Source organism: Fundulus heteroclitus, chromosome 5 (genome assembly GCF_011125445.2).
Source record: "Fundulus heteroclitus isolate FHET01 chromosome 5, MU-UCD_Fhet_4.1, whole genome shotgun sequence".
In the NCBI taxonomy this organism is placed as follows: Eukaryota; Metazoa; Chordata; class Actinopteri; order Cyprinodontiformes; family Fundulidae; genus Fundulus; species Fundulus heteroclitus.
Genome location: NC_046365.1, coordinates 25,170,212 through 25,193,885, shown reverse-complemented (window position 1 = coordinate 25,193,885; position 23,674 = coordinate 25,170,212). Strand labels below are relative to the sequence as shown.

Here is a 23,674-nt window from a genome sequence, read left to right as displayed (position 1 = left end):
TTTTTAACATGTTGGGCTACAGTCTCCCATCTGGGGGCGATGACCCTCACACCTCTTGAAAAGAAGCTCATTTTTGTAAAAAAAAATAATTTTGTGTTTGCATTATCTTATATTTGTTTTGGATTTAGTGCATCAGAAGTGTTTACCTGATGGGAAAGGGGCAAACAGGGCTAAGTCCTTCCTCTCCTGCACTGTGCAGCTTCCATACAATACAGTTATGCTGATACATAAAACACTGCTAGCTCAATAGAAGTTCTTTAGCAGCTTAGTGGAAAGTTCAGTCTTTTTCAGTTTCCTGAGGAAGAAGAGCCGTTGTTGGACCTTCTTCACCAGGTGGGAGGTGTTCACAGACCAGGAGAGGTCAGAGGGGATATGGATGCCCAGGAATCTAATGCTGCCCACATGCTCCACCACCTCCCCATGTTTGCAGAGAGGAGCGTGTGTCAGTCCTCCTGGACCTCCTGTAGTCCACTATGACCGATTGTTCCAGGAGCACCACTGTGTCAGATTGCTGACCTCATCCCTGCAGTGAGACTCATCATTGTCGGAGATGAGACCCGCCACAGTGGTGTGATCCACTAACTTCACCACCAGGTTTGTGGGGTGGACAGCAGAACGGTCATGAGTGAAAAGGGTGAATAGAGCAGATCTGAGGACACAACCCTGTGATGTTCCTGTGTTGGGGATCAATGGAACAGATGGTCCTGGAGTTTGATGAATTTCTCATGGTCTATCACAAAACTCAAGTAGGTAGTTTTAACTGGACAAAATGTGAAACAATGTGAGTTTTTAGAACTATATTGTAAGCGGTTGTTCATATTACAGGTACCACAGACTTACCTTCAGGTCCTGCTCCAGACTTGTGAGGAGCTCTCCATCAACTTGGCCACTTTCATTGAACCTCAGCCTCTTTCTCTCGGCCTTCTTTAGCCGGTGTTGGAGGATGCAACAGTTCTCTATCCTCACCCAGGTGGGGAGGATAGTGGAAAACCTATCCTCACCACCTAGGGACTGTTGTTGAGGAATGATGAAACATGATTTCAGACAGGGAGGAACTGTAGAGAACTGCAGGAAGAGGTTGAAGATGTCCAGAAAGACCGATGCTGGTCAGCACATGATTTATATTCATGTTATGCTGCAATGACTGTAAAATAATTAAATGAATACTAAAATAACTACACATATTTTTAACGTCATTTTAGTTAAAAGCAATTAACTATTAAAACATTAAGGCATCTATAAGATCACGGACAAATACATTTGTTTAATGCAAATATTTCCTGATTTATTTAAACTATTACGGTAGGGGAACTTATGACAGTTAAATTGTAAAATTTTATGTGATCAAAATTAGTCACAGCCTTCTTATCATAGAAAAAAAAAACATGACAAAAGGAATCAGCCATACTCTGAAGCACGGTGGAATTATATATATATATATATATATATATATATATATATATATATATATATATATATATATATATATATATATATATATATATATATATGTGTGTGTGTGTGTGTGTGTGTGTGTGTGCATATATCATGGCACCAAAGGAAAAAACACAAAAAACACAAAAAACAATCTATCAATGTTGCAAAGAAAGAAAGAGTAGCTGTCTGATTGGTCCGTTGTCATGGTAACGCTCCAACCTGCCGGTTGCTAAGCTAGCCGCGGTGCTAAACCTCTGAACTCTCTCACTACAACAACAGAGTCAGCGAGAACACGCCGCCGTCGGAGGACCTCTCGGTCGGTACCAGCTCCGCCTGTTTCTTCCTCGGTTCTGGTTTGTTTACGTTCTGGTTTGACACTTGCAGCTCACATCTGTCGAGTTAGCTGAAGGGAGGAAGGGTTTGACAGACGGGACAAATGGGGAAAAGAAAGGCTTTTGTCTGCCGTAACTTAATAAAGGCTCCGGTTCATTATGCATTATTAACTAGAGAGGGACGTAACGGCTCTGGTAACGACGTGATGCCTGGAGGGGACAAAACAAAGGAGTTATTTACTAGAAATTGGGTCAGTGTCAAAAGCTTTCCATAATTATGTAAGTCTGTCATCGTGCAGTTTTCATTGATCTTCATTAAGCTAGAGTCATTTTCTGAAAGGAAGCTGAGAGAAAAACATGCAGAAAAACAAGAAATATATCTGCTAATGCTCTTGCACAACATCTAATGACATTGGAAATAATTATGCTATAATATAATAGCTATAATATGAAAAGAAATGAGCGGAATTCGCCATTGTCCAAGGCGAATAAAGTTTTAAAATAATTCACCATGGAGTCAGTTTTTGCATCACAGATGTCATTTTTTTACAGGGATGTGTAAACTTTTCAGACCTGCTCTGGAGCAACGTGATATTCAAGGGTATCAGGGTTACGAGGTGGCACACAAATCCACTGATCACACTTTTTAGGTTATTTGTTGAAAATGTTAACCCATGTTTCCTTTTCTTTTTGCTTCACAGCTATACGCTTTTTTTGTCTGTATTTATATATATTTATTGAGATTTTTAGTTCAAAAATGCCTAAATGTTTCAATGGGTATGAATACTTTTTAAGGCACTGTATGAGTTGTGTTTTTTTGTCGACATCAAGGGAACAAAAATAGAGGATATATTTTTTATTTTGTAAGTGAGCTTGTCATTTTTAATTAATTTATTCCTTTAGCCAACAAGGTAAAAAAAATGCTGGAAGAATTATCCGGAGTCGTTCATCCCGATACCACAAATACAGCCGGCGATAACTGGGCTCCTCGGCCTCAAAGCGATGAAAAGGTGAACTTCACCAACATCCTCTTGTGTCTTCAAACTGTTTTATGCTTCAGCTAACTGAACTGTTACGTGTTTACAGCTTTACAAACCAAAGCCTCCCCAACGCCACCAAAGCCCAGAGATGGCAGCTAAAGTACACGAGAGATCACCACCTGAGGAAGATAGAAATGCTGCAGAAGTGGCTCCAATGGAAGACTCTCAGCAGCTGGACTTCACAGGTTAATTTTATGTTACTCTAACAAACACTTTCTTGTTAAAAGTTCCAGATTTAGCTTTGGATGTGTAGAGCAGCACCGTGTAAGTTTTGACCTAAGTATTTGAAATATATAAAATTATTTTTCAGGTCAACATACAGCTGTTGGTGTGTATTGATGCTCCGTTACGGCTGGCCTTCTCAGAAACTCGCCTGTGTAACTTGAGAGGGTCGGCTCCATTGCTGAATACATACTAGGTTAACAACAATACAAAACAAATATGACACTTACCTGATCAGACATATTTTTGGTCATCTGATGTGGGGTTTAATCTAGAGGGATGAATGTGGCCTTGTCTTTACAAGTAATTCCATGGCTTCTCAATTTGCTGATCCGAAGTGGTCTGCTATCACATTCCAAAACACGGAAGGAGATTTGTTGCATTTAATTTTGCAACAGTGCAGTGGCCGCCTGGGCTAATAAGAATCAGAAATACTTTAATAATCCCAGAGGGAAATTACAGAAGCTACAACCTTGGAAGTTGCAAGTCTAGTGCCCCAAGTAGCTAAAGGTTACACAGCGATGCTTTAAAGGTAGAGTCGGCTGTTCTTCCAGTAGTTTCCCCAAGTAACATTTTTAATAACTTCGCATGCGCAAGACTGTCTTACCTTGCTCTTCCACTCCTCGTTGGGATTGCGTGCAAAAAAATCTCCCACATCCACTCTCATCCTTTTTCTTTCTACTGAGGCCTTCCTCTTCTTCTCATCAACATGTGCGCAGTTTGCTTCTCGCGACTCTCAGCCATGTACAAAATATACGGCGAGAGCAGCGGAGCTACAATGAATGTCTAACAACGAAGCTAACCGGATACATAAACACTATAAATGCACATGTGCAGCTAGCAAGCGGAAACTGACAAGGAACAAGCACGCACACTAGCGTCACATGAACATGTCAGAATGATTGGCATGTGGGACAACCAATAGATAGGGTGATACTCCCAGAACTTGAGGGACAGAGGAAGGTGAGAGCAGGACCAAAACTCGTACAAATCCCTTCTCTTTGGATCGAAGGGCAGGGATTCGTCAGAGTTTTTACAGGCCTGCAGCTCCCACACAGATCAATTTTTTAACCTCCTTTTTCTGAATACATAATGTATTGAGTACTTACAGGATGGAAGGACCATTTCACTCAGTATAACAAAAAAGCTATAGTTAATAGATTATTAGATAATTAACTTTAGCTTTAAGTCTACCTTTGAGACTCATAGTATTGTTTTTTTCTGACCGTGTTCTTCTACAGCTTACCTGCGATTTGATGAGCGTGGGATGGTTCTACCACACAGCATCCTTGGCAGCTTAGAGGATTTTCACAGTTATTTGGAGGCCAGAGGAGAGAAAAATGTAATTCGCTAACACTTCCATTTGTTTAGATTAACCTTTTCAGGTCCACTGAGTTTATTCGTTTTTTCCCCTGAAAACAAGTTGTTAAAGCAAATCCCAGAGCCTGTGAGAGGCTCTGCATCTGGGGCTAGGAGGGGGCCTCGCAGAGACACCGCAGAAGGGGGCCCCGCACAGATACCGCTGAAGGTTTCACACCAAAGAAGCTCCCAGACTAATGCTCTGCAGCGTTGGGATGCACACATGACAAACCGCAGACAGAAGCAGGAAGAGTTATCTTGTAAGCATCTTGAGAATTTTGCATCACCAGAGCTCCACGTTTGAGGAAAGAGTTTTTGAAATGAAATCTGTATAATGTATTTTCTCTGTACTAAGACTCCCTCAACAGGCCTGTGGAAAACCTGGTGATGAATCAAGCCAAACATTTCAGAGACACTCAGGAGCGGAGGGAGATTCTAAGCCGAGTGATACCGCTCACCCACTCTGGATATGTATGACACACGTTTGCTTTTTCCAGTCCACCGGATATTCATTCCTTCAGCCTCTTCTCTCCCGTGCCTTCTCTCGGGTAGGGTTATGGCGTGGGCTGCGAGTTTTGGAGTCTCCCGCAGCGTATCGGCGATGAACTGAGCGGTATTACAGCAACGCTGACTCAGACCGAGCGAGGCCAACAGAATCCCAACACATATGTGGGACATCCAAGTAGCATACAAATGGAAATGGGTAAACATGAGTCCATCCCTTTGGCCTTGTTGTACAACTTTTTAATAGTTCCATGGAGGTAAATGAAAGATTTTGTATGAGATATCAGCTCATACAAGATCATGTTTTGTCTCTATGTTGGATTGATTGTGTTTCTTCTGTGGGACAATTTTCATCTTATAGGAACCATTTCTACCGGGGCTGAGAGTACTGCGTCTTGGGCTTGGGGTCAGAGTGCGTACCTGCAACATCGGTCCCAGGAACTTCAAGATATCCTGGAGGACATGGGCATCAGAAAGCCAGTAAGACTGGTTTCTGTAATCTGAAATAAATATTTATGCATACAAACAAACTTTCTAGATCAAAGTACATTCTGTTTTGATTGGATTAATGCATCTAATGTATCTGGACAAAATAAAAGTCGCCTGTTTTAAATCTCATAAGAAATTTCACACAAGCATTATTTATTGAAGAGAGATAAAGCCAAAAAAGAAAAAAGCTCTGCTTGAAAAGTGAAATGTACCGCATTAAACACCTTTAGCTGCAGTAACTCATCATAAAATATCTCCTACTGAACAGCCCTATCTGACGTTGTTGTCTGGGAAATTTTGGCCTAGTTTTCTTTCCATCCCTCCAGTGCATTGCCTTGAATGTTTTGTGCCTGTTAGTGTCTAAGTTTGTACCACAACCTATTAAACACATTGAGTCCTGGACTCCCGCACGGATCATCAATATGTGCCAAGTATTGAATATTGGCCTGAAAAATCATGTAATATATCTTAAGTTTTAGGCTTGGGTCAAAACTGGGTGCTGCTTTATCAAGTCTGGGAGTTTTGAGAGCTACCGCCGGAGCTACTGTAAGAGAGTGTTTCGGAAAAAAAAACATTTATTTACCCTAAACGGGGTTCTCGCCAGCGCATTTACGTTACGCTGAAAGTTTTCAAAATTACACTGAAGTTAGACAGTGAACAGAATCACTTTGTTATCAGTCTATATTTTTTTTTAACATAGACATCGAGGGCCAAATTTTATTATTACAGAAACAACTCTAATGGTGGAGTGCTTGGCTCTGTGAAGTGCTGACACCCCCACAGGCTGCCTCGCTCTTCGCAAACAGGCACAGGCTTTGATCGTTCTGTCTTAGGCGCGCTGTTCCAGGTTTTCTGCAGAGAGAGAACAAGCTCCTGAACACGAACATGGCAGACCGTCCTCGCACATTCACACAAGTCCACATAACCTTGTAGGTTCACGAGAATAAACGCACTCCCACTCACCTAAAAAAACCAAAAAAAAAAAAAAACAGAAGAAACAAAAGTGTTAAAATGCTGTAATTACAGTTGGCTGTTGTGCAGTTAATTGTATTATTTGCCTGTTAAAAGGACATCTAGTGCATCAGGCTTGATTACTTTAATAAAAGTGCATGTAAACACTAATTAAGAGTTCACATACTATTTAGAGTGAGTACAGTTGTGACATCTAGAGTGAGCCAAACGTAGCGTGGCTGCAGTCTGTGGGGAAGCTGTGCAGAAAAAAAGGGACACAGTCTGACTTTATGTTCTACCTGCATTACGAGTCAATCAGCAGCGGGAGCAGGTTCTGGGGGAAATACTTAATGACAAATGTACTTCTTTGCACAGACAGTTCCCACTTAATCCTATTAGCACCTCAGGTAACAGATGGTGGTGATGTTTATTCAAATTGTCTCCATTTTTTTAATGATCTCAGCTGCTGTTTCCCCTCCGTGTCTCCTGTCTTTCGTTCACACACACACACACACACAACACAGCTGGGCCAATAAAATGAGGGGAAAGTGGGCGCGAAAGGGGCGCGGTGTGTTCTGTTGCACAGGTGGCTAATGTGATGTTTAGGATTTGGGATGCCGAGTGCCTACTGACACACCGAGACGCAGACAGATCGTTCTGTCCACAGCTGACTTGGCTTTGTCACCTACTTGGGTAGCCAGAAAGGGACGGCAGCGGCTGATATAAAAGGGTGCTCCAAAGAAAGAAACAAGAAAAACAGAGGCTTGAAGTAGTCAGGAACCAGAGATGAAAAGGTATATCCGCAAGTTTGCAAAATTTGCTTTGAAAATATTGCAATCTGGGAAATTTTAAATATATAAGCTTTGCACTTAACTCTTTACGTTCTGCCTTTTCTTTAGTTTTGTGATAGGCTACAGAATCTGGAATGTGGGCTGTAAAGCGCTCCCAATACATTGGACAATACATCTTTTACTAAAGGTGTAATCCCCACCTTTTTGTCTGTCTGGTTACTGAGACGTCCATTAATAACTTGATGACAAAGCGATGACTTTGTGCTACCTGGTTTTCAGGAGTGACTGTAGAAATACAGTCTGGATGTATGTACGTCTAGATTGTACTGAAATAGATTATTATGGCAAAGTTAATTAATTTTAGTAATTTAATCAAAAAGGGAAAGGATAATGTTATATGGATACATTATACACAGATTGAAACACTTACTTTTATGTTGATGTTTGTGCCTTAAAGCTAATAAAAACTGAATGTTCAGTTATTCAGGAACTAGAATGTAACATAAAACGAATGTGGGTGAAAAGGAGTCTTGACCCAGAAATGTCGCGGTGCTTAAAAGTATGTTTATGTACTACAAGTATAAGCACTAAATACTTGAGCCCCTTTTGTTATGAATCATGACAAAACATGAGTCATAGCAAGGGGGCTGAGGTGTTTTAGCTCAGGTTGTGTTAAATGGAAAACGGTAAATGGATTGAACTCATATAGCGCTTTTCCAGTCACACTGACCACTCAAGGCGCTGTTTAAAGCAGCCTTCAGTTTGTCTGCATCATTGTCTCTGGTGTCTCTCACCTTCCTCTTGACAATACCCCGTAGAAGCTATGTGAGGTTCAGGTCAAGCCATTATCCCGACCAGTCAAGAAAAGTGATAAAATAGGTGTTGGTAGCATCATATTAGTGCCAATATTGTTTATTCACTCTTGTCCTCAGATTTTGGTAGCAGGGCTAATATATATTTTATAATATATATTTATTTAGCCCTGCGATTGACTGGCGACCTGTCCAGGGTGTACTCCGCCTCTCGCCCATTGACAGCTGGAGATAGGAACCAGCACCCCTCGTCACCCCACAAGGGATAGGCGTGTTAGAAAATGGATGGATGGATGGATATAGTTATTTAATCACGTGTTGAAAATCCATGGCTAGCCTTTATGTTTCAGTGTGCGTGACTCTGAACCTCCAGCCTCTTAGTGATGATCTATTTCTGATTTGGACCCCATTTATTTATTTTTCTTACAGTTCTTATAGATTGTGTCAGAGACTGCTGAACAGCAACAGTCGTCATAACAGGGCCATAAAATAACATTTTTGGAAAATAATCACATTATTGTTCTTTTGCCATTTAAAAATGTTCAGAGAAATCCAAGTTTTGGTTTTCCTCGGTTGTAAGCCATAATATTTAGAATAAATGTGTGTTTATACTAGAATATTTAGTTGACTGGATTACATAAATAAGTTAACTTTGTGTCATATTCTAATTTGTTGAGGCACACCTATATATCAGCCTCCAGAGCTCCTCTAGATACCGCTCTGATGGGGTTCACAGCCGACTGTGGAAAATGATCCCATAATTACAGGAAATATTAGTAGTATTCTAGAACTTGGTATGTTCCAGGTTCTATATGTCCTTCAGAAATGGTGTGAGTGGTAAGAGTGGCACACAATTTTGTGTCAGTGGTCCTTAGGATGATCTAAGGAGAACTATTTTTATTTGATTATGAATTTAAAAGGTCAACAACTACTGTGTTTGACAATGTCTGCAGGATATCAGTAAACTGGAGGTGATCGGTACCGCAGGGCCGCTAACTTCTTCGCCAGAACATCAGAGTCTCTTACTGCAGAAGGAAAAGGAGGAGAAGCACGATGAGATGAAAACTGAGAAACTGTAAGATAAAAAAAATCTGGTTATCTTTCTTATTCATTTTTTACTTTGTGCAGTTTTAAAAGTTAGGCTGCCGTTGCTTTTTTTTGTGTGTGTGTGTGTATTGGTGTGTTAAAAAGCACACCGTGGTTTTATAAGTCAGTTCAATATGCATTGACCTTCCCAATGAGAACAAATTTATATATATTCAGTGTGCAATTTTAATCAACATTTTATTGTATAATGTGTTTTCTGTAGTGTTGCAGAAGGTCACATTTTTTTGGTGCAGTTTTATCTTTCTCAATAATGGTTAAAGGGTCACAACATATGTTATAAACTTACCATGTGTCACTAATGACTTTAAAGGGAGCTAGTCACATAGGAAAGAAAAAAATATTTCCCTTATGGTCCCACAGAGAGGACATTTTTCTCTCTGTTTAACCCGTCCCTCAGGGAGCAGTGGGCTGCCTACACTGAATGGCGCCCAGGGAGCAACCTGGAGCTAAGCGTCTTGCTCAGGGACTCATAGTGGTAATCTGTGGGTATCGCACCGGGTACTTGCGACCTTCTCAGAGTGCCAGCGCGTTACTCTAACTGTGTTTTTGCTCTGTTTGTTAGTAAAAAAAGCACTTTTGTGTATATTTACCATAACAAGACCACGTGATCAGAAATACCATTTTGCACTTGCGCGTAATGAGTAAACAAGGGGAAGCAACAGAGCCAGCGGAGGTGTAAAAGGAAAGCGTAAGTAGCCCTAACCCTGTAGATCGCGTTGGACTTCGACCACGTCGAGCTGTCACGTTCTGCTGGCTCTTACAGCTGCGTGTCACTTGGCACCATCTTGCTTTCTGATAGTACTGCAGTACTGTCAGCAGATGGCGCACAACAATGTTTACGCCTGCTGATCGTGCCTGGTGCAAAATGCTTTTCCGGGCACAAAAAGGACTAAGTAAACATTATCAGGACGAATGCTTGGCATATTTTGTTTTATTTGAAGATGAATATGTGTTTTTTTTATAGTCATAGTACGTGGCTATGCCCCTTTAATGTTTTCATGTTGTAGTCAGCTTCGTGGCTGTAAGTCAAATCTTCAGGGGAAAATATGATTTAGCTTCTAAGAATAAAACTGACTCATTTCTGCACAGTGTCTAAATCTCAGCAATGTTACTTTGGATCAGATAACTTGCACCTTGCAGCATATGGATGCCAGTCCAATGTGTTCAGTATATTTATGTTGTGTCATTTCACAACAAATATTATCATAAGGTCATTTACAAGACAAACAGGACCAGTTGATGTCCAGAAATATATCAGATCATGTCAGTCCAATCCACTCGTATAAACAGACACCATTTCAATTGCATGCATTGTGGTCCCATACTAGTTATAGTGCTGTTAAATCCAGCTTATAATATCAATTAGTAAAAAGTTGTGCACCTCGATGGAAGCCCAGCAGAATGCACCGATTTACTGGCTTTGCAGTAATCCTCTCTCTCACTGAGCATGTGGCGACAGCAGACAGGAAGAACTCCCTTTTAACAAGAAGAACAATCTGTTAGTTATATAGAAAAACATTTAGGATTTTCCATAACTGATAAGTATTTTAGCCAATAGCTCAAAATTATTTGGGATCTCCATGTTTACAATTAAATCGTCTCTACTAGGCTAAGCACAGGACAGTGAAATGATTTGATGCAGATGTTCTCTCATGCTGCCACTCCATTGTTAACAACAGGGACACGCCTGCACAAACGGACTACGATCAATTAAAGGCTTTGCCTTTTCCCGCCTTGAGGATTCATGGTCAGCTCGCTACCTGGACTGGAGACCCAACGTCTGACAAGGTACTGGGAATATTTATGAAAGCGGCTGCTATTTAAGAGATAGAAATTTAGGAGCTAAGCATTAGGTTGGAACACATTAGTTTTTTTTTATTTAAGAAAACACAAGCTCAACACTTCAATCTCTACTTCTTCTGCTTCTCTCCCATCTGTAGAGCATCACATGCATATGAAGTTTTTCACAGGATTATGTCACAGTGGTATAGATATGGATGGTAATTAAATGAAAATGTCCATTGATTAGAACATTACAAATGGCGCAATGCAATTTTAGTCATTTCCACATGTGGATTAATGGTTATTAAAGGTCTATATTACTCACTGGTGGATATTCTAATAAATCTTAAAGTGCCCCACGCTACCCTGCAAGAACAAAACAAAAAACACACCTTCACATAGAACAGGGGAAGCATAGTATGCTCTCCGTATGTCATGCCTTCTAATACATCCCAGTAGAACAGTTCAAATGAAATTATTATTATGTCACTGTTGATGTTGTTATTACAGTGTACCTGTTGACAGTTTTTGTTATTTAGCAACACAGAACATATAATAAGTTACTTTGCCAGCACTTGTAAATATTTCTAACTGATCACCAGTTATGGTCATTTGGCCAAAGGTTAAATTAAAAGAATAAATTGAAACATGATCATCTGTCTGCAATTCATGCTAAGCTTTTAATAGCAATTAATTCTTATATTATATCGTGGAGATATTTTGGCATTGGAATATTGTATCAAAGTCCAACAAACACACACAGTCGCTGTCATAAAGCATTTTGTTATGATCCGTCAAGTTTATCTGTCATCTCTTTGGTTTTCTTACACCGTATTGACTAGGGAGAAGTTGGAATCAGCACATCTGTATTCTTCGAAAGCCAGACCGGAGAAATTGTCTCAACTGACCTGGAGCTGCACAACGAAGGCAGCACAGTCATCTTCTACAGGTGGCACAAGCCTCCAGTGCCACAGTGTTTTTCTTACTTGTCTTCACCAAACACCAGCGTCTACTTCTACTTCAAATCCGCCTCCGGTACAGATTCACAAACATGATAGATCACCTGCTGCTGTTGTTTGTGCGTCATATATTTGTCCACGTGTCAACCGTTCTTATCACACCGCCAGCATTCAGCCTTATGCGTGTTTTTTTCCCACTACAACTCAGGTGTGATCCGTCCTGGGGAAACCCAGCGGGTGGAGTTCATATTCAAGTCAGAGGAGCCAGGTCTCTGGACTGAACTTTGGCAGCTTAGAACCCATCCTCCGTTGTTGCAAGGAGCCTCGATTCAGGTCAGGTTGAGTGGAAAGGCCTTCAAACAGGACAAAACTGCAGATCAGAGGTGCTTCTTAGAGGTAGTTTACCCAGGACATCGCGTCTCGAAATTGAAGCAAAAGTAATTTTTATTCATAGAAAAGTGTACTTTTGTTAGTTTTATCTATTTATGTGTGTGTTGTGTTGAACAGAACAAGCTGGAAAAGGCTGTTGTGGAAAAACTGTGTCGATCGATTATGGTTGAGGTAGTAGGGAGGCTCCACACCCCTGAAAGGCCCAACTCACCTGCAGAGCTTTATATCACTGAGGAGCAGCTGTTCCAGAACACAAACCCCAAGGTAATAATTTACCCACAGGTGGAAACCTCATACACATTCTGGGGCAACAGTATTGTTTCATGACTACCTCTGCCATTCAAAATTGTCCCACCTCCATACTTTGTCCATAAGTGCTGCCGTTGTTAATAAGTTATAAAAGTATTATTAGAAACTATAATACCGTCAGGGAAAACATAACGTGCTCACGTTTTTGTTCAGGTTGTGTAAAACTATCACAACACTTATCTCCCTTTATCCGACGCACAAAAGAAGTGGTAATCAGTTAAATTGTGATTATGCTGCATATTCTCATTCTAATGAAAAAAACTTTCACAATCCAACCAATCTACTTGTTTACAACTAGTTTCCACACACATACATTCTTGTAAGTTGCGCTTGGTAGAGATTAAGTATAAACAATTTTCAGTTTTGTGGTTAAATCTCCCTAAACTCACCATGGACATGAATAGTAGGCACATTTTGGGCTTTTAGTGAAAACACCTTTAGTCAATTTATAAACAAGGATTGGGTGAATAGGTTGTATGGGTGTGACGCCCAGAAAATGAGACATGACCTATGACAGCGGTTTGTAAATATCGGACTTTAGTGCAGATCCGGAGTTTCTCTGAACCACAGAGAAAATGTCTTTTTTTCCCCTACTGCTTGCTGCAGGTGGTTTTTGAACAGGCGCTCCAAGGACAACTATAAAGGGTTTGTGGAGTAAAGCTTGACAAATACCTAAAAGTCAGAGATTGGAGGCCACATGGACATGTTTACTAAAAAAATGGGGTCTTCATAATTTCACATTTGGGCAATTGACTTGAAATGTTTTTCATTATTCTAAAGTTTTTGATGATAACAAAAAAGTGTTAACTGTGCTTTAATTTCATTTTCTTATTTTAAGCACAGATTTTTAGTTTAAGGAGCAGATCTTAAAATTTCCAAAGATTTTATGATACTCGTACTTCCTCTTTTGGCTTTTCCCTTTCAGGGGTCATTACAGCGAGTCATCTGTCTCCATCCAGCTCCATCTTCTGCATCTTCTTCTCTCATACCAACTATCTTTATGTCCTCTTTCACTTCATCCATAAATCTCATCTTTCATCTTCCTCCTGCCTGCCACTTCCAACCTCACCCTCCTTCCTTCATAAAAATGATGCACAATCTTACCTGGTTCGGTCTGTCTTTGCCTCCTATTGATTTATTTATTCAATATGATGATTTTTGATCAGGTTGAATACATAATAATGAAATAATAATGAATTTATCCTATTTGATTAGGTGTGTATTAAAATAAATATATTAATATATCCTACCATTCTTTTTGGTTGTTTTTGCAATTTATAAATAATTTTGGTGATCAGTGTCCTGTTTTTTTGTCTTGAGCACCTGTCCCCAAAATATCAGCACGTCAGGGCTAATTCACAAACTTGATGTCAGCCTGCTTTATTCTTTCTGAAACCAGTTTTATTGTAGCCGACACCATTGTTGTCTTGGAACACCCATTTGTATCAAAGCCGCATCCAAGTGTTGTTTTTACATACATGTAAAGAATATGGGCATAGTCTGCTTTCTTCATTAATTAATCCATTTTGTGGTATGCACCAGCATTACCTGTAGTAAAACAGCCCCTCAGCATGATGTTGCCTCCACCATGCTTAACTGAGGATAATGTTCCTTAATTTTAAGTGTTAAACCCGTTTGACTGTAGCCAGTCACACAGCCTCCAGATCTCAGCAGACTTGAGCCTCGGTGGCTTCTGGGATAATTCTGAACATCCTAAACAATTTCCTTTCCTCTAAGGTCGACACTTTAGGTCAGATGGTTAAACCTTAGACAGCAAGATCCAAAGTACACGTGAAAACCGTGGTTTGCAATGGACAAACATGACTCAGATTAATTAAAGCACTGACCATGACACTGTTGTTAGAATGAAACGAATAGGGATAGAATCTAATCTTGTGGTTAAGCTTGAACGGTACCGAGTAGATGTTTGTATGTACTCATCACAACATGCGAATGTAGCCCTATGCCCAACCACAAGCAAGATTAAAGGTTGCCATCCTTCTGTGACCATTGTTGTGGTAGTTTTGATGTTGCGGTGACTGAGCTGCTTTTTTTTTTATCCTCAGTATCATGTCACGTGTTATTTAAAGCACATGGGTCATTTGTGTGAGCCGTTTTAGTGCAGTCCTGATGTGTCATAGGTTTTTCTATGACAGTATCGATTTCAGATTCTTAGTCACAGCACGTGAGTCGGTGAGAGATGACCCAGTAATGGATCCATTCATTGTGTGGTTCACTTGCTGTAGGCGTGAGAGTGGTTAGCCCATGCCATCTGTTCTTCTCCAACCAAGCCTTTATTATAACTCCTATTCACGCTAGCGCTGCTCCATTTATTTTTCAACATAATTCAGGGGGAGCTCATTCAGTTATGGTTAATAAAGGAAACTGGCTATAAATTAGATGTTCTCCACCTGAGTGAAAAATCACAGCTATCTAGATGTTTGGTAAATCGGGTCTGTTTGCTTGTGTACAAAGATCTTTAAAGTGCAAATAGGCATTCAGTTCCAACAATTACTTCTTCTGGTCTATAATTAGGTTAAATCACACATTTCTCCTGGAGCTACCCTTCACTAGTCTTTAGAATTACCTACCGCTTATAAGTGAATTTAAATAAAAGATTTGCTGTTAAAAGAAATTGCCCAACATATTTCAAGCTGTTCAATAGATTTGGAAAGTTTATCAAAAATGTTTAACAACTTTAAAAGATTTATTTATTTTTATTTATAAAAGTAAATGGACTTATTTTACATATGCATATGTTCCAAAATGCAATGAACCATGTCCATGTCAAGTATGATTTCATCTCGTTTTCCCAATGGCTGTTTATCCTTCCTTGACATTCAGTTGGGAGAAGTCAAGTCCGATGTCTCATACTGTTTGCACATAGAGCCAGTGTTTAGTGTTTAAATTAAATGTCAGAATTGTAATTGAATATCTACTTTTGTCGGGATATAAATGTTTGATTATAGAAAAAAATCATCTTAAGAAAAAAAAGCATGTTTTATAAGCTACTTTACTGTTAAATAAATGTTTTTCTTTGAATAAGAATTTGTATTTACATATATTTGTTTATTTGTTTACTTGTAAGGATTGTATAATAAATAGGGTAATATTATCTGTCCAAGCTGTGCAGAAATATTGAAAATGTAAAAGTAAGCTCTTGTTGCACGTTTACTCCATTACGCTTTCAGTTGCAGTACCATTATCAGCCAGTAGAGGACCTAAAGACACTGTGGCACCAGGTGAATCCGGGAGCCAGCTGGGATTTCTCTGTTGACACTCTTCGACAGGTAATCTTTAATTAGGCTTCCTGATTGCTGCTTTGAGCACCAGTAGACCACATCACAGCGCATCACAGACCATAACTAAGATACAACAGGTTTGCGTCATATATCACGTCATTAATAGCTGTGAAATCCTCTGTTTTATCCTGCTGTTGTGATTCTCAAGGCTGTGCTGTCCCTGCCTGATGCCGAACCTGTCAAAGAAGAGAGCTTCTCCCAGCTCAACTCACTGTATCTGCAACTTTCTGAACCGGCTGATGTACAACACCATCTACTAACGCCTCAAATTATAGGGTGAGGTATATAGTATAGTGCGGTGCATAAACAACCATTATGCGTGCTCTTTTTTTACTATCCGGTTTAGTGCCTGCATGTTTTAGGCCTTCAAATAACACGTTATGTTGTGGTGGTGTGTGGTGCCCTCTGCAGGCGGCAGCTGTGGATAAAACTTCTGGACCTCATGGGTGATGAAGCCACGAGGCTAAGAGATGTGATGGGCCTTCCAGACAAAGAAACCTGGGCCGGTAGGAAGCATCAACTCATAATCTCAGATCATTAAGGGACTTAACTCTATTGCAAACGCGTGTAGTATTACAGTATAGTGTGAATTTCTTCTTAATTTCACAAAAGACATGTAGTTATTAAAAAAAAACTACAAAAACCCCACACTGATGGGGTTGTTTGTCAAATGACATCAAAGTAGAAAAATACATTCATAGAAATACTGTACTAAAACATTAAAGCCCCAAAGTAAAAAACGAAAATGACTAAATCTCAATGTCCTAGTGATAAACACCTAAAAACAGACAAAGTAAAACCTTCATAATCTCATTTAGCCTAACAGAACGAACAATGTCAACAATAGACCTCTCCCTTCATCCCAGTAGGTTGGATGGTTATGAAAAGCTGCCAGCAGTCCCCAAAAATCAAGTAGGTACACATTAGATTGGACAAAACGGTGGCTTTTGTTCTTGACGTGTTCGAAATAAAGATTTTATTCATTCATTCAGTCCTTCATTCCTTTCAAAAACCTTTAACATATTTTACAAGATTAGACCTTTAACCATCCCAGAGGCTGGGGTGTTGTCTGGAAGAGCTGTAGCATATATCGAATCATAACTGCCATTGCAATATTAACTATGCAATATCACAAGTGCAAAGAACTTCTGGGATTCAATGGCAGCCTGTAACTTAATGTACATGTCTAATGTACATATGGATATGGTGGTTGCAGTATTCACCAATAATTTCATAATTACATGTTTCCCTGTCATCGTGCAGCCATTTGTTATGATGGGCTTCACATATGTTACAGGAATTGGGAAGAATACCAATTTTCAAATAGAGCTTACAGCTCATTTTGTAAACTGGACAAAAACTCTCTGGAAAAGTGTCTACCTGTGTAAAAACACTAAGGAGGATATTAATTTCTATTTTAATGTTTGTTAGTGTTAAATATTGTATTTAATATGTATCTGAACAGAGAAAAAGCAGAATCAAAACTTTAACCTTGAAAAATACAGGTAAAAGCCCCATTGCACCAGATTTTAGTCAATTGGTTTCTTTCTGTATGTAGTCATTAAAAAAAAAGCACAAAATCAAACTGAACCCTGGTTCAAACATGTCATTCACTGCAAAAAGAGAACTAAATGTAAGTCATATTTTCTTGAAATTAATGTATTTTTCCTTGATTTAAGCAGGTAAATAAGACTATTTGTCAATTGAGTGAGTATTTCTACCCCTAAAATAAGACAATTAGATATCCTGCACTTGAAATAAGATGAAATGATCCTATTTTAAGTGCAGAAATCTTATTCCATCGGCAAATAGTCTTATTTACCTGCTTAAATCAAGGAAAATACATTAATTTCAAGAAGATTTGACTTACTTTTAGTTCACTTTTTGCAATGTTTAATTGTTTCTTTTTTTTCTGAACTGATTGTTTTCAATATTGCTTAAAAGGAAATTATCCGCTGTTTCCTGTTTTCTTTAATACACCTTAGATGTGGCTACTCCGTCGCCCACAGACGAAAAGGTTCAGAACAAAAGAGAGGAGAAGAGCGGCAGCCTACTGGAGGTGAATGCACTCAGCGTGAGAGGGCCAGAGAGGAACAGCAATCTCTGGGTGTCCGTGAACGCCTTGGTAGCTCACTAACCGTCAGGAGCAGAGAGACTGAGAATTTACAGTTGTTTTCCTGCAGAGTCAAAAGCACTTTGGATTATAAGCGTGAATGAAACATTTTCGAAAGGCGAAAACACTGATCCAGACGTGAGTCAGTCTCTTCACTTGAAACAAGCTGTCAAGTCGTCATCCATTCAGCTGCTATTGAAGTGTTGCTTTGTTACTACTGACTGCTGCCCCCCACGTAATCACACACTTATCCGCAAAATTCCTTTCTTAAGACTAGATCCTTAAAACGGTCTTTTAAATATGGTTTCTACGTGTCACATGATATCTGTGCTGAGGCTTTATTCTGAATCTGTGTTTGAACAGTTTTTCTCAGTTTACTTGTTTGGATGTGCGGTGTGTGACAGCAGGCAGAAAGCGATGCTGATTATCTGCTGCTCTAAGGCGGTACATTTTGCCTAATAATGTAGGAAATTAAGGATTCCCGTCAAGACGTCTGTCCTCTTTCAAGGTTATAGCGGTAGCTTGGCAACACAGTGGCTGTGCGGTCTTTAGTGGAGAAACTTGTCTCCACAAATAATGTTCAAAATTACACAACAGTGCCTTTTAACGTTCTGCTAAATCACAGCTACAAACTTCAACAGATTTTATTTGGATTTTTTGTGTTAGACCAACAGCAAGTAGAACATAACTGTGAACTGGAAGAAAACAGTGTTTTTTTATGTTATTTTTTTCAACACAATTCTGAAAACTGCTGCATACGTATGTACATTTATCCGTCTGAGTCAATACTTTTACTCCGACTGGAAGCCTTTTGGGGTAAGTTTCTGCCAGCTTTGCACGTTTAGAGCATTTTTGGCCTTTTCTGTACAAAATAGCTCAAGCCCAATCATACCCAATGGAGAATGTCTATGAACTTCAGTTTTTAAAGTCTGGATACAAAATCTCAATTGGATTTAAGTCTGGACTTTGGCTAGGCCATTCTAATATGTGATTATGCTTTGATCTAAACTGTTCTATTGTAGCTATAGCTGTATGTTTGGGGTCTTTCTCCAGCTATGAGGTAAAGGTCAACCTAAGTTGTGAGTCTTCATCCGCCCCCAACAGGAATTATCTCTCAGGATTACCCTTTATTTAGCTCCATTATCTTCAAATAGGACCAGCTTCTGTGTCTCTGCTGAAGAAAAGCATCCTCACAGCATGATGCAACCATCACTTTGTATCACCCTGTGGATGCTGTATCCAGAGTTATGGGTGGTGTTAACTTTCCCCAACACATCTTTTTTTTTTTTTTTTTTTTGCATGGATTTCAGAAATTTTCATTTTGCTCACCTTTACTTCTGATTAAGGCTTCCCTTACCCTGTCTATCAGTCTAGGTGGACAAGCATCACTTTCCATTTCCAGAGGTTGGACTGAACAGTTCTCTGGGAGATTTTCAAAACTTTGGGGTATTTTTTATAACCTATCCATCCTTTCAACATCATCACAAGTTTCCCCCTGACCTGCCTGCTGAGTTCATTGGTCTTGATGACGCTGTTTTTTTTCTCTAGAACAGCTGGATTTCTACTCTGATTAAATTATACTCAATTGGACTCATGTTAAATGTTAATTAGAGGCTAACATTTGAAATCAGTTGGTTGCACTAGATTTTATTTAAAGTAAATGGGGCTGGATACATTTGCATGCCACACTTTTCAGATTTTACCATAAAACAAATGAAACATATTTAGCAATTTTCTTCCACTGCACAATTATGACCTATTTTGTATTGGTTTCTCAAAAAAAAAAGAAAGAACTAAAGAAATCCCCTCCAAAATGTATTGATGTTTGTGATTGTAGCACAAGATAATAAGTTTAGGGGTCATTAATACTCGTGCAATATGTCATTCATTTTAACGCATACAGTTTCTTTCCGGCTTTTTACCCACTATGATGATGTGAATCTTTTCTGGACCTGTACACGGGTGCCTCTCCTCTAACGGGTCACTACTTACACTTCGCCGTTTTTGACATTTACAAGAAGATGGCCGACACAGCTTCAGCTGCTCATATTTTTCTTTTCTTCGTGTAAATGTTGAGTCATTGGGTAAGGTACGCTTTATCACTCGTGTGGTGCCATGGAAACAGAGCATTGTGTGACAAAACGTGCACCTGGTCTCAGACAGCATGTCAAGGCGTGAATTGTTTGCACCTGTACCGGTCCAAGCCATCTTGCACAGATGCTCGCACAGCTATGTCCTAACAGCGCCGCTTGCTATGTGAATTGTGACAGTGTTTAACTGCAGCTCTACGTGATATTCCACAGGAGAGCAAAATAAAGGGGAGGAAAAAGGATGACGCAGGGAAGCGTTCCAGAGAAAAGCAAGGGAAGGACTCTGACTCACTGGCTGATTTTGGTTTAGAGAGCACCATGGAAATCCAAAGCGTACACCCAGAGACCATCCTCACCTACACAAGAACTTTGCATAAAAAGGCAAGTTATGGTATTTCTTGTTGCATACAGGGCATCACTGAGATTTATTCCTCATTTGTAAGAGAAAAGCACACGTTTAGAAATCTTCCAGGTTGTTTTCTAAAGCTCTGATGCTTTAAATGTTCTCGAAAGCATTCTTGTCTCATACTGGGGAGCGCGGAGGTCAGACGATAACCAGTCAGTCAAAGGCTCACATGGATGCATCGTCCTGCACCTCGGCTGGTACCTGGGGCTGCTAGTGCTCTCTGGGAGTAGTAGTCTTGCAATAGTAATAGTAATATCATCTTTATTGTCATTGAAACATACCCAAAATTTGTTCTCTGCATCCTAACCCATCACCCTTGGGGAGCAGTGGGCTGCTATGTGCAGCGCCCGGGAAGCATTCTGGGGTTAAGGGTCTTGCTCAGGGACCCAGAGTGCAGGCGCTGGGGATTGAACCAGGTACTTGCATCGTTCTCTGAGTGCAAGAGAAGGATGCAACCACTAGGCCAAGACTCCCCATACACCGAGACGCAGCTTGGTAGGCAATTTGGGATTAAGTGCCTTGCCCAGGGGCACATTGACATGTGACAAGGGGAAGCTGGAATTGAACCCACAACCTTCTGATTGCCAGACAACTACTCAACCCATCAAGCCACAGTCACCCCACAATCACAAGGTTGTGGGTTTGATTCCAGCTTTCTTTACTGCCACATGCCAAAGTGTGCTTGGTGTGAAACCTCAATTTGTATTTTAATAATGCGAGACCTCTTGAGTCGTTTCCTGTTTTTTCCCATAATAACTAAACATTTCCCCTAATATGAAAATCTAAGAGAATCCGCCACCCACTCACTGAGCCCACAAAAGTTTGCTTATTGTCTTATAGTTAAGTCATCATCTACCTGTTTCAGGTAAGGCCACTCTAATTCAGTAAGGCAGGCAGTTCTTTGATTCCTCTCATGTCTATCAAAGGGTGCAGGCGGCAAAGCTATTTGGTACAATGAAGGCCGCTGCCTCCAGACTCCAGAGGAGTGTTTGTCAAGTGTCTAAAAGCAATGCAGCAGATGTGAGATTTGAGGGAAGCATCGTGTTTGAGTGTTGAACAGAAAGCTACGGTATGTACGGGAGAACACTCTGAAACACGTGAGAACAACCGCATTATCATCGGTGATAACAAGAACAAGGAGGAAATTGTGAAAGAGAGAAAAGGCAGGACTAAGTCCAACACTTCATTCTTGGAGGAGAGATGGAGGGAGTGAAGGACAACAGATATCGGGCTGTAGATTTGGACAAAAAACGCAAGGTTACAGTAAATTAGATCATGGTCTCTATTTTTGGAAGCAGGCTCTGAAATCTTTCCAGAAAGATTTCGCACATACTTGAAAATCCTGTGGTAAAAAAAAGTGTAATTTTTCTTTACAGCCATCTGTTGGGCTATTTGCGTTAAAGCAAGTGATTCCAAAAAAAATAAAGAATCTTACTGAACTAAAGAAAAGACTGCACACTAACTGGCTCGACATTACCCTTCTTGGTGCTGGGAGGTTTTCCAGAGTGGATCTTAGAAAGAAGAATGTTGAACAAGCTTCTCAGAATAGACAACAAGGCACACCCTGTCTAACTGAGACCCGTTCACCTCCACAGCAACAACAATCAGTGCAGTAGGTCATCCCTATAGTATACATGTTTTAGGCAAATGTTGACAAAATCATTAAACACATTTAGACGTGGAAAACGTCTTCTTTTCTCTTTTTACAGTAAAATTTTACTCAGCTGTTTTCACTCAGCATGTATTGAAAGTTAATAATTATTCTTTTATCGCTCTTATGTACCCACTCTACATACAGTAAAGAGCAGGTGTATATCAATAAAACAGAAGATCATTGAAAAGTTAGTTTATCTCTTTAATTCATTTCAAAAACTGAAACTCATTACGTTGCCGGCTTCTTTCACAGCAGCAACTTTCTGCCTAACTATGCACAAGTTTTCAGTCATTGGTCTTCGCTATTGCCGTGCAACACATAACTTTTATGTTCCAGACACCCTTTTTAATACTGAAATTTTCAGAGAAGCTGAAGGCTGGGTTTTTATTATCTGTATGCCATAATTATCAAAATAGTAGAGAATAAACTAACTAAATAAACTAATAAATAAATTTCACAACCTATCACTCTTTTTAAGATATTGAATCAAATTCCTCAAGTAAATGATAATTTATGACCATTTTTAAACATATTCGTATCTGCTAAGATGCACTTTTATGAACCATGGGCAGACTGTCGATACGTAACAGAGCTAAATCTGACACAAAAATGTGTGTGAAAACGTCCGAGGTGAGCTTAGGATCACTGATTAACCTAACATATATCCATCTCTTCTTACCTATACGCCTAGGTACATATGTATGTAGGCGTATAGGTATATGTGTATATATATAAGTATGTAAATATGTTTATATACATATAGATCACTATGTATGTATAGACATCATATGCCCATTCCTATTTCTTTTTGTATTTTTTTGTATCCTTTTTGATCCATTGTATATATGAAGATTCACTGTATAGAACTGAATGCACCTTTCCTACTCTGCACCTTCTTGTATGAACCGATGTGGCAAGTGAATTTCTCAATTGTGAGATCAATAAAGCCTATCTTATCTTATCTTATATCGCCCCACACTTGCCAATTTATGTTTAATTAATTTATCTGTTCAGTCTAAAACTCAATTAGATTATTACATGAGCTGCTAGCTATTTGTAATGTTAAATCTGGACATAATTAATCCCCTTATTTCTTTTTGTCTTTTGAAATCTTATCTTATGGTCAAAACGCACAACGATTGACCCTTACTGATGCATGGCGTTGTTACTCTAGTCTTAACCTAATCTTGAGACATGATTTATGCTTCTCTTGATGGATGTCTCCATGTTGATTTATCTGGCAGGTTTATACTTGGATGGAGGACCTCGTGGACAACCTGTGCGACCTGATGGAGGACGTTCATGTGGGTGATGGCGGACACAACACAAACTGTTGCGCCTAAAGAGGCAGGCTCAGAAACAAAACAAAAAAAGCAAAAAACGATCATATTTCTTGTTGTGAGATCAATAAAGTTTGTTTACTGAAAAGCGAGTCATTGGATATTTGTCCGCTCGGTCTCCCATCTGTGGCTAGATGCCGCCGTGTGATTTAAGCGCTGACAAAGCAGAAGACGCGCCCCCGTCCCTCTCCATCCTTCTCCCTGCTGCGTGTGTGCGGCTCAGCTCAGCGTGGTTGGCCTGCCGGGGCTGGAAACCAGAGAGAGAGAGAGAGAGAGAGAGAGAGG

At 39.8% G+C, this 23,674-nt stretch overlaps 1 protein-coding gene across 4 annotated transcripts; it reads left to right on the top strand.

The window, feature by feature from the left end:
* The first annotated feature begins 1,627 nt into the window (after positions 1 to 1,627).
* On the top strand, positions 1,628 to 23,412 carry LOC105922953 (mycbp associated protein). 4 transcript variants are annotated; one of them, XM_036137281.1, is made up of 19 exons: positions 1,628 to 1,753; positions 2,673 to 2,779; positions 2,856 to 2,994; positions 4,273 to 4,373; positions 4,455 to 4,650; positions 4,746 to 4,861; positions 4,943 to 5,093; positions 5,256 to 5,374; positions 8,891 to 9,012; positions 10,724 to 10,832; positions 11,669 to 11,861; positions 11,994 to 12,181; positions 12,293 to 12,439; positions 15,676 to 15,774; positions 15,935 to 16,062; positions 16,198 to 16,292; positions 17,772 to 17,845; positions 20,203 to 20,370; positions 23,294 to 23,412. In XM_036137281.1, the coding sequence occupies exons 2-19, from the start codon at positions 2,690 to 2,692 to the stop codon at positions 23,390 to 23,392; spliced, it is 2,334 nt and encodes a 777-aa protein (XP_035993174.1). In that variant the 5' UTR covers positions 1,628 to 1,753; positions 2,673 to 2,689; the 3' UTR covers positions 23,393 to 23,412. The 4 variants fall into 4 exon arrangements, with proteins under 4 accessions (XP_035993174.1, XP_035993175.1, XP_035993177.1 ...); XM_036137282.1 differs by having other exon boundaries at positions 1,637 to 1,790; XM_036137284.1 differs by lacking the exon at positions 1,628 to 1,753 and adding an exon at positions 1,858 to 2,020.
* The last annotated feature ends 262 nt before the right edge of the window (positions 23,413 to 23,674 follow it).

What these genes read in the sequence shown, in the direction of transcription:
- LOC105922953 (XM_036137281.1), top strand. Translation starts at nt 2,690, where the DNA reads ATGCTGGAAGAATTATCCGGAGTCGTTCATCCCGATACCACAAATACA. An exon ending in CGCTCACCCACTCTGGATAT is followed by an intron (nt 4,862 to 4,942) that starts GTATGACACACG and finishes TCTCTCGGGTAG; the next exon opens with GGTTATGGCGTGGGCTGCGA. An exon ending in GAGACCCAACGTCTGACAAG is followed by an intron (nt 10,833 to 11,668) that starts GTACTGGGAATA and finishes CGTATTGACTAG; the next exon opens with GGAGAAGTTGGAATCAGCAC.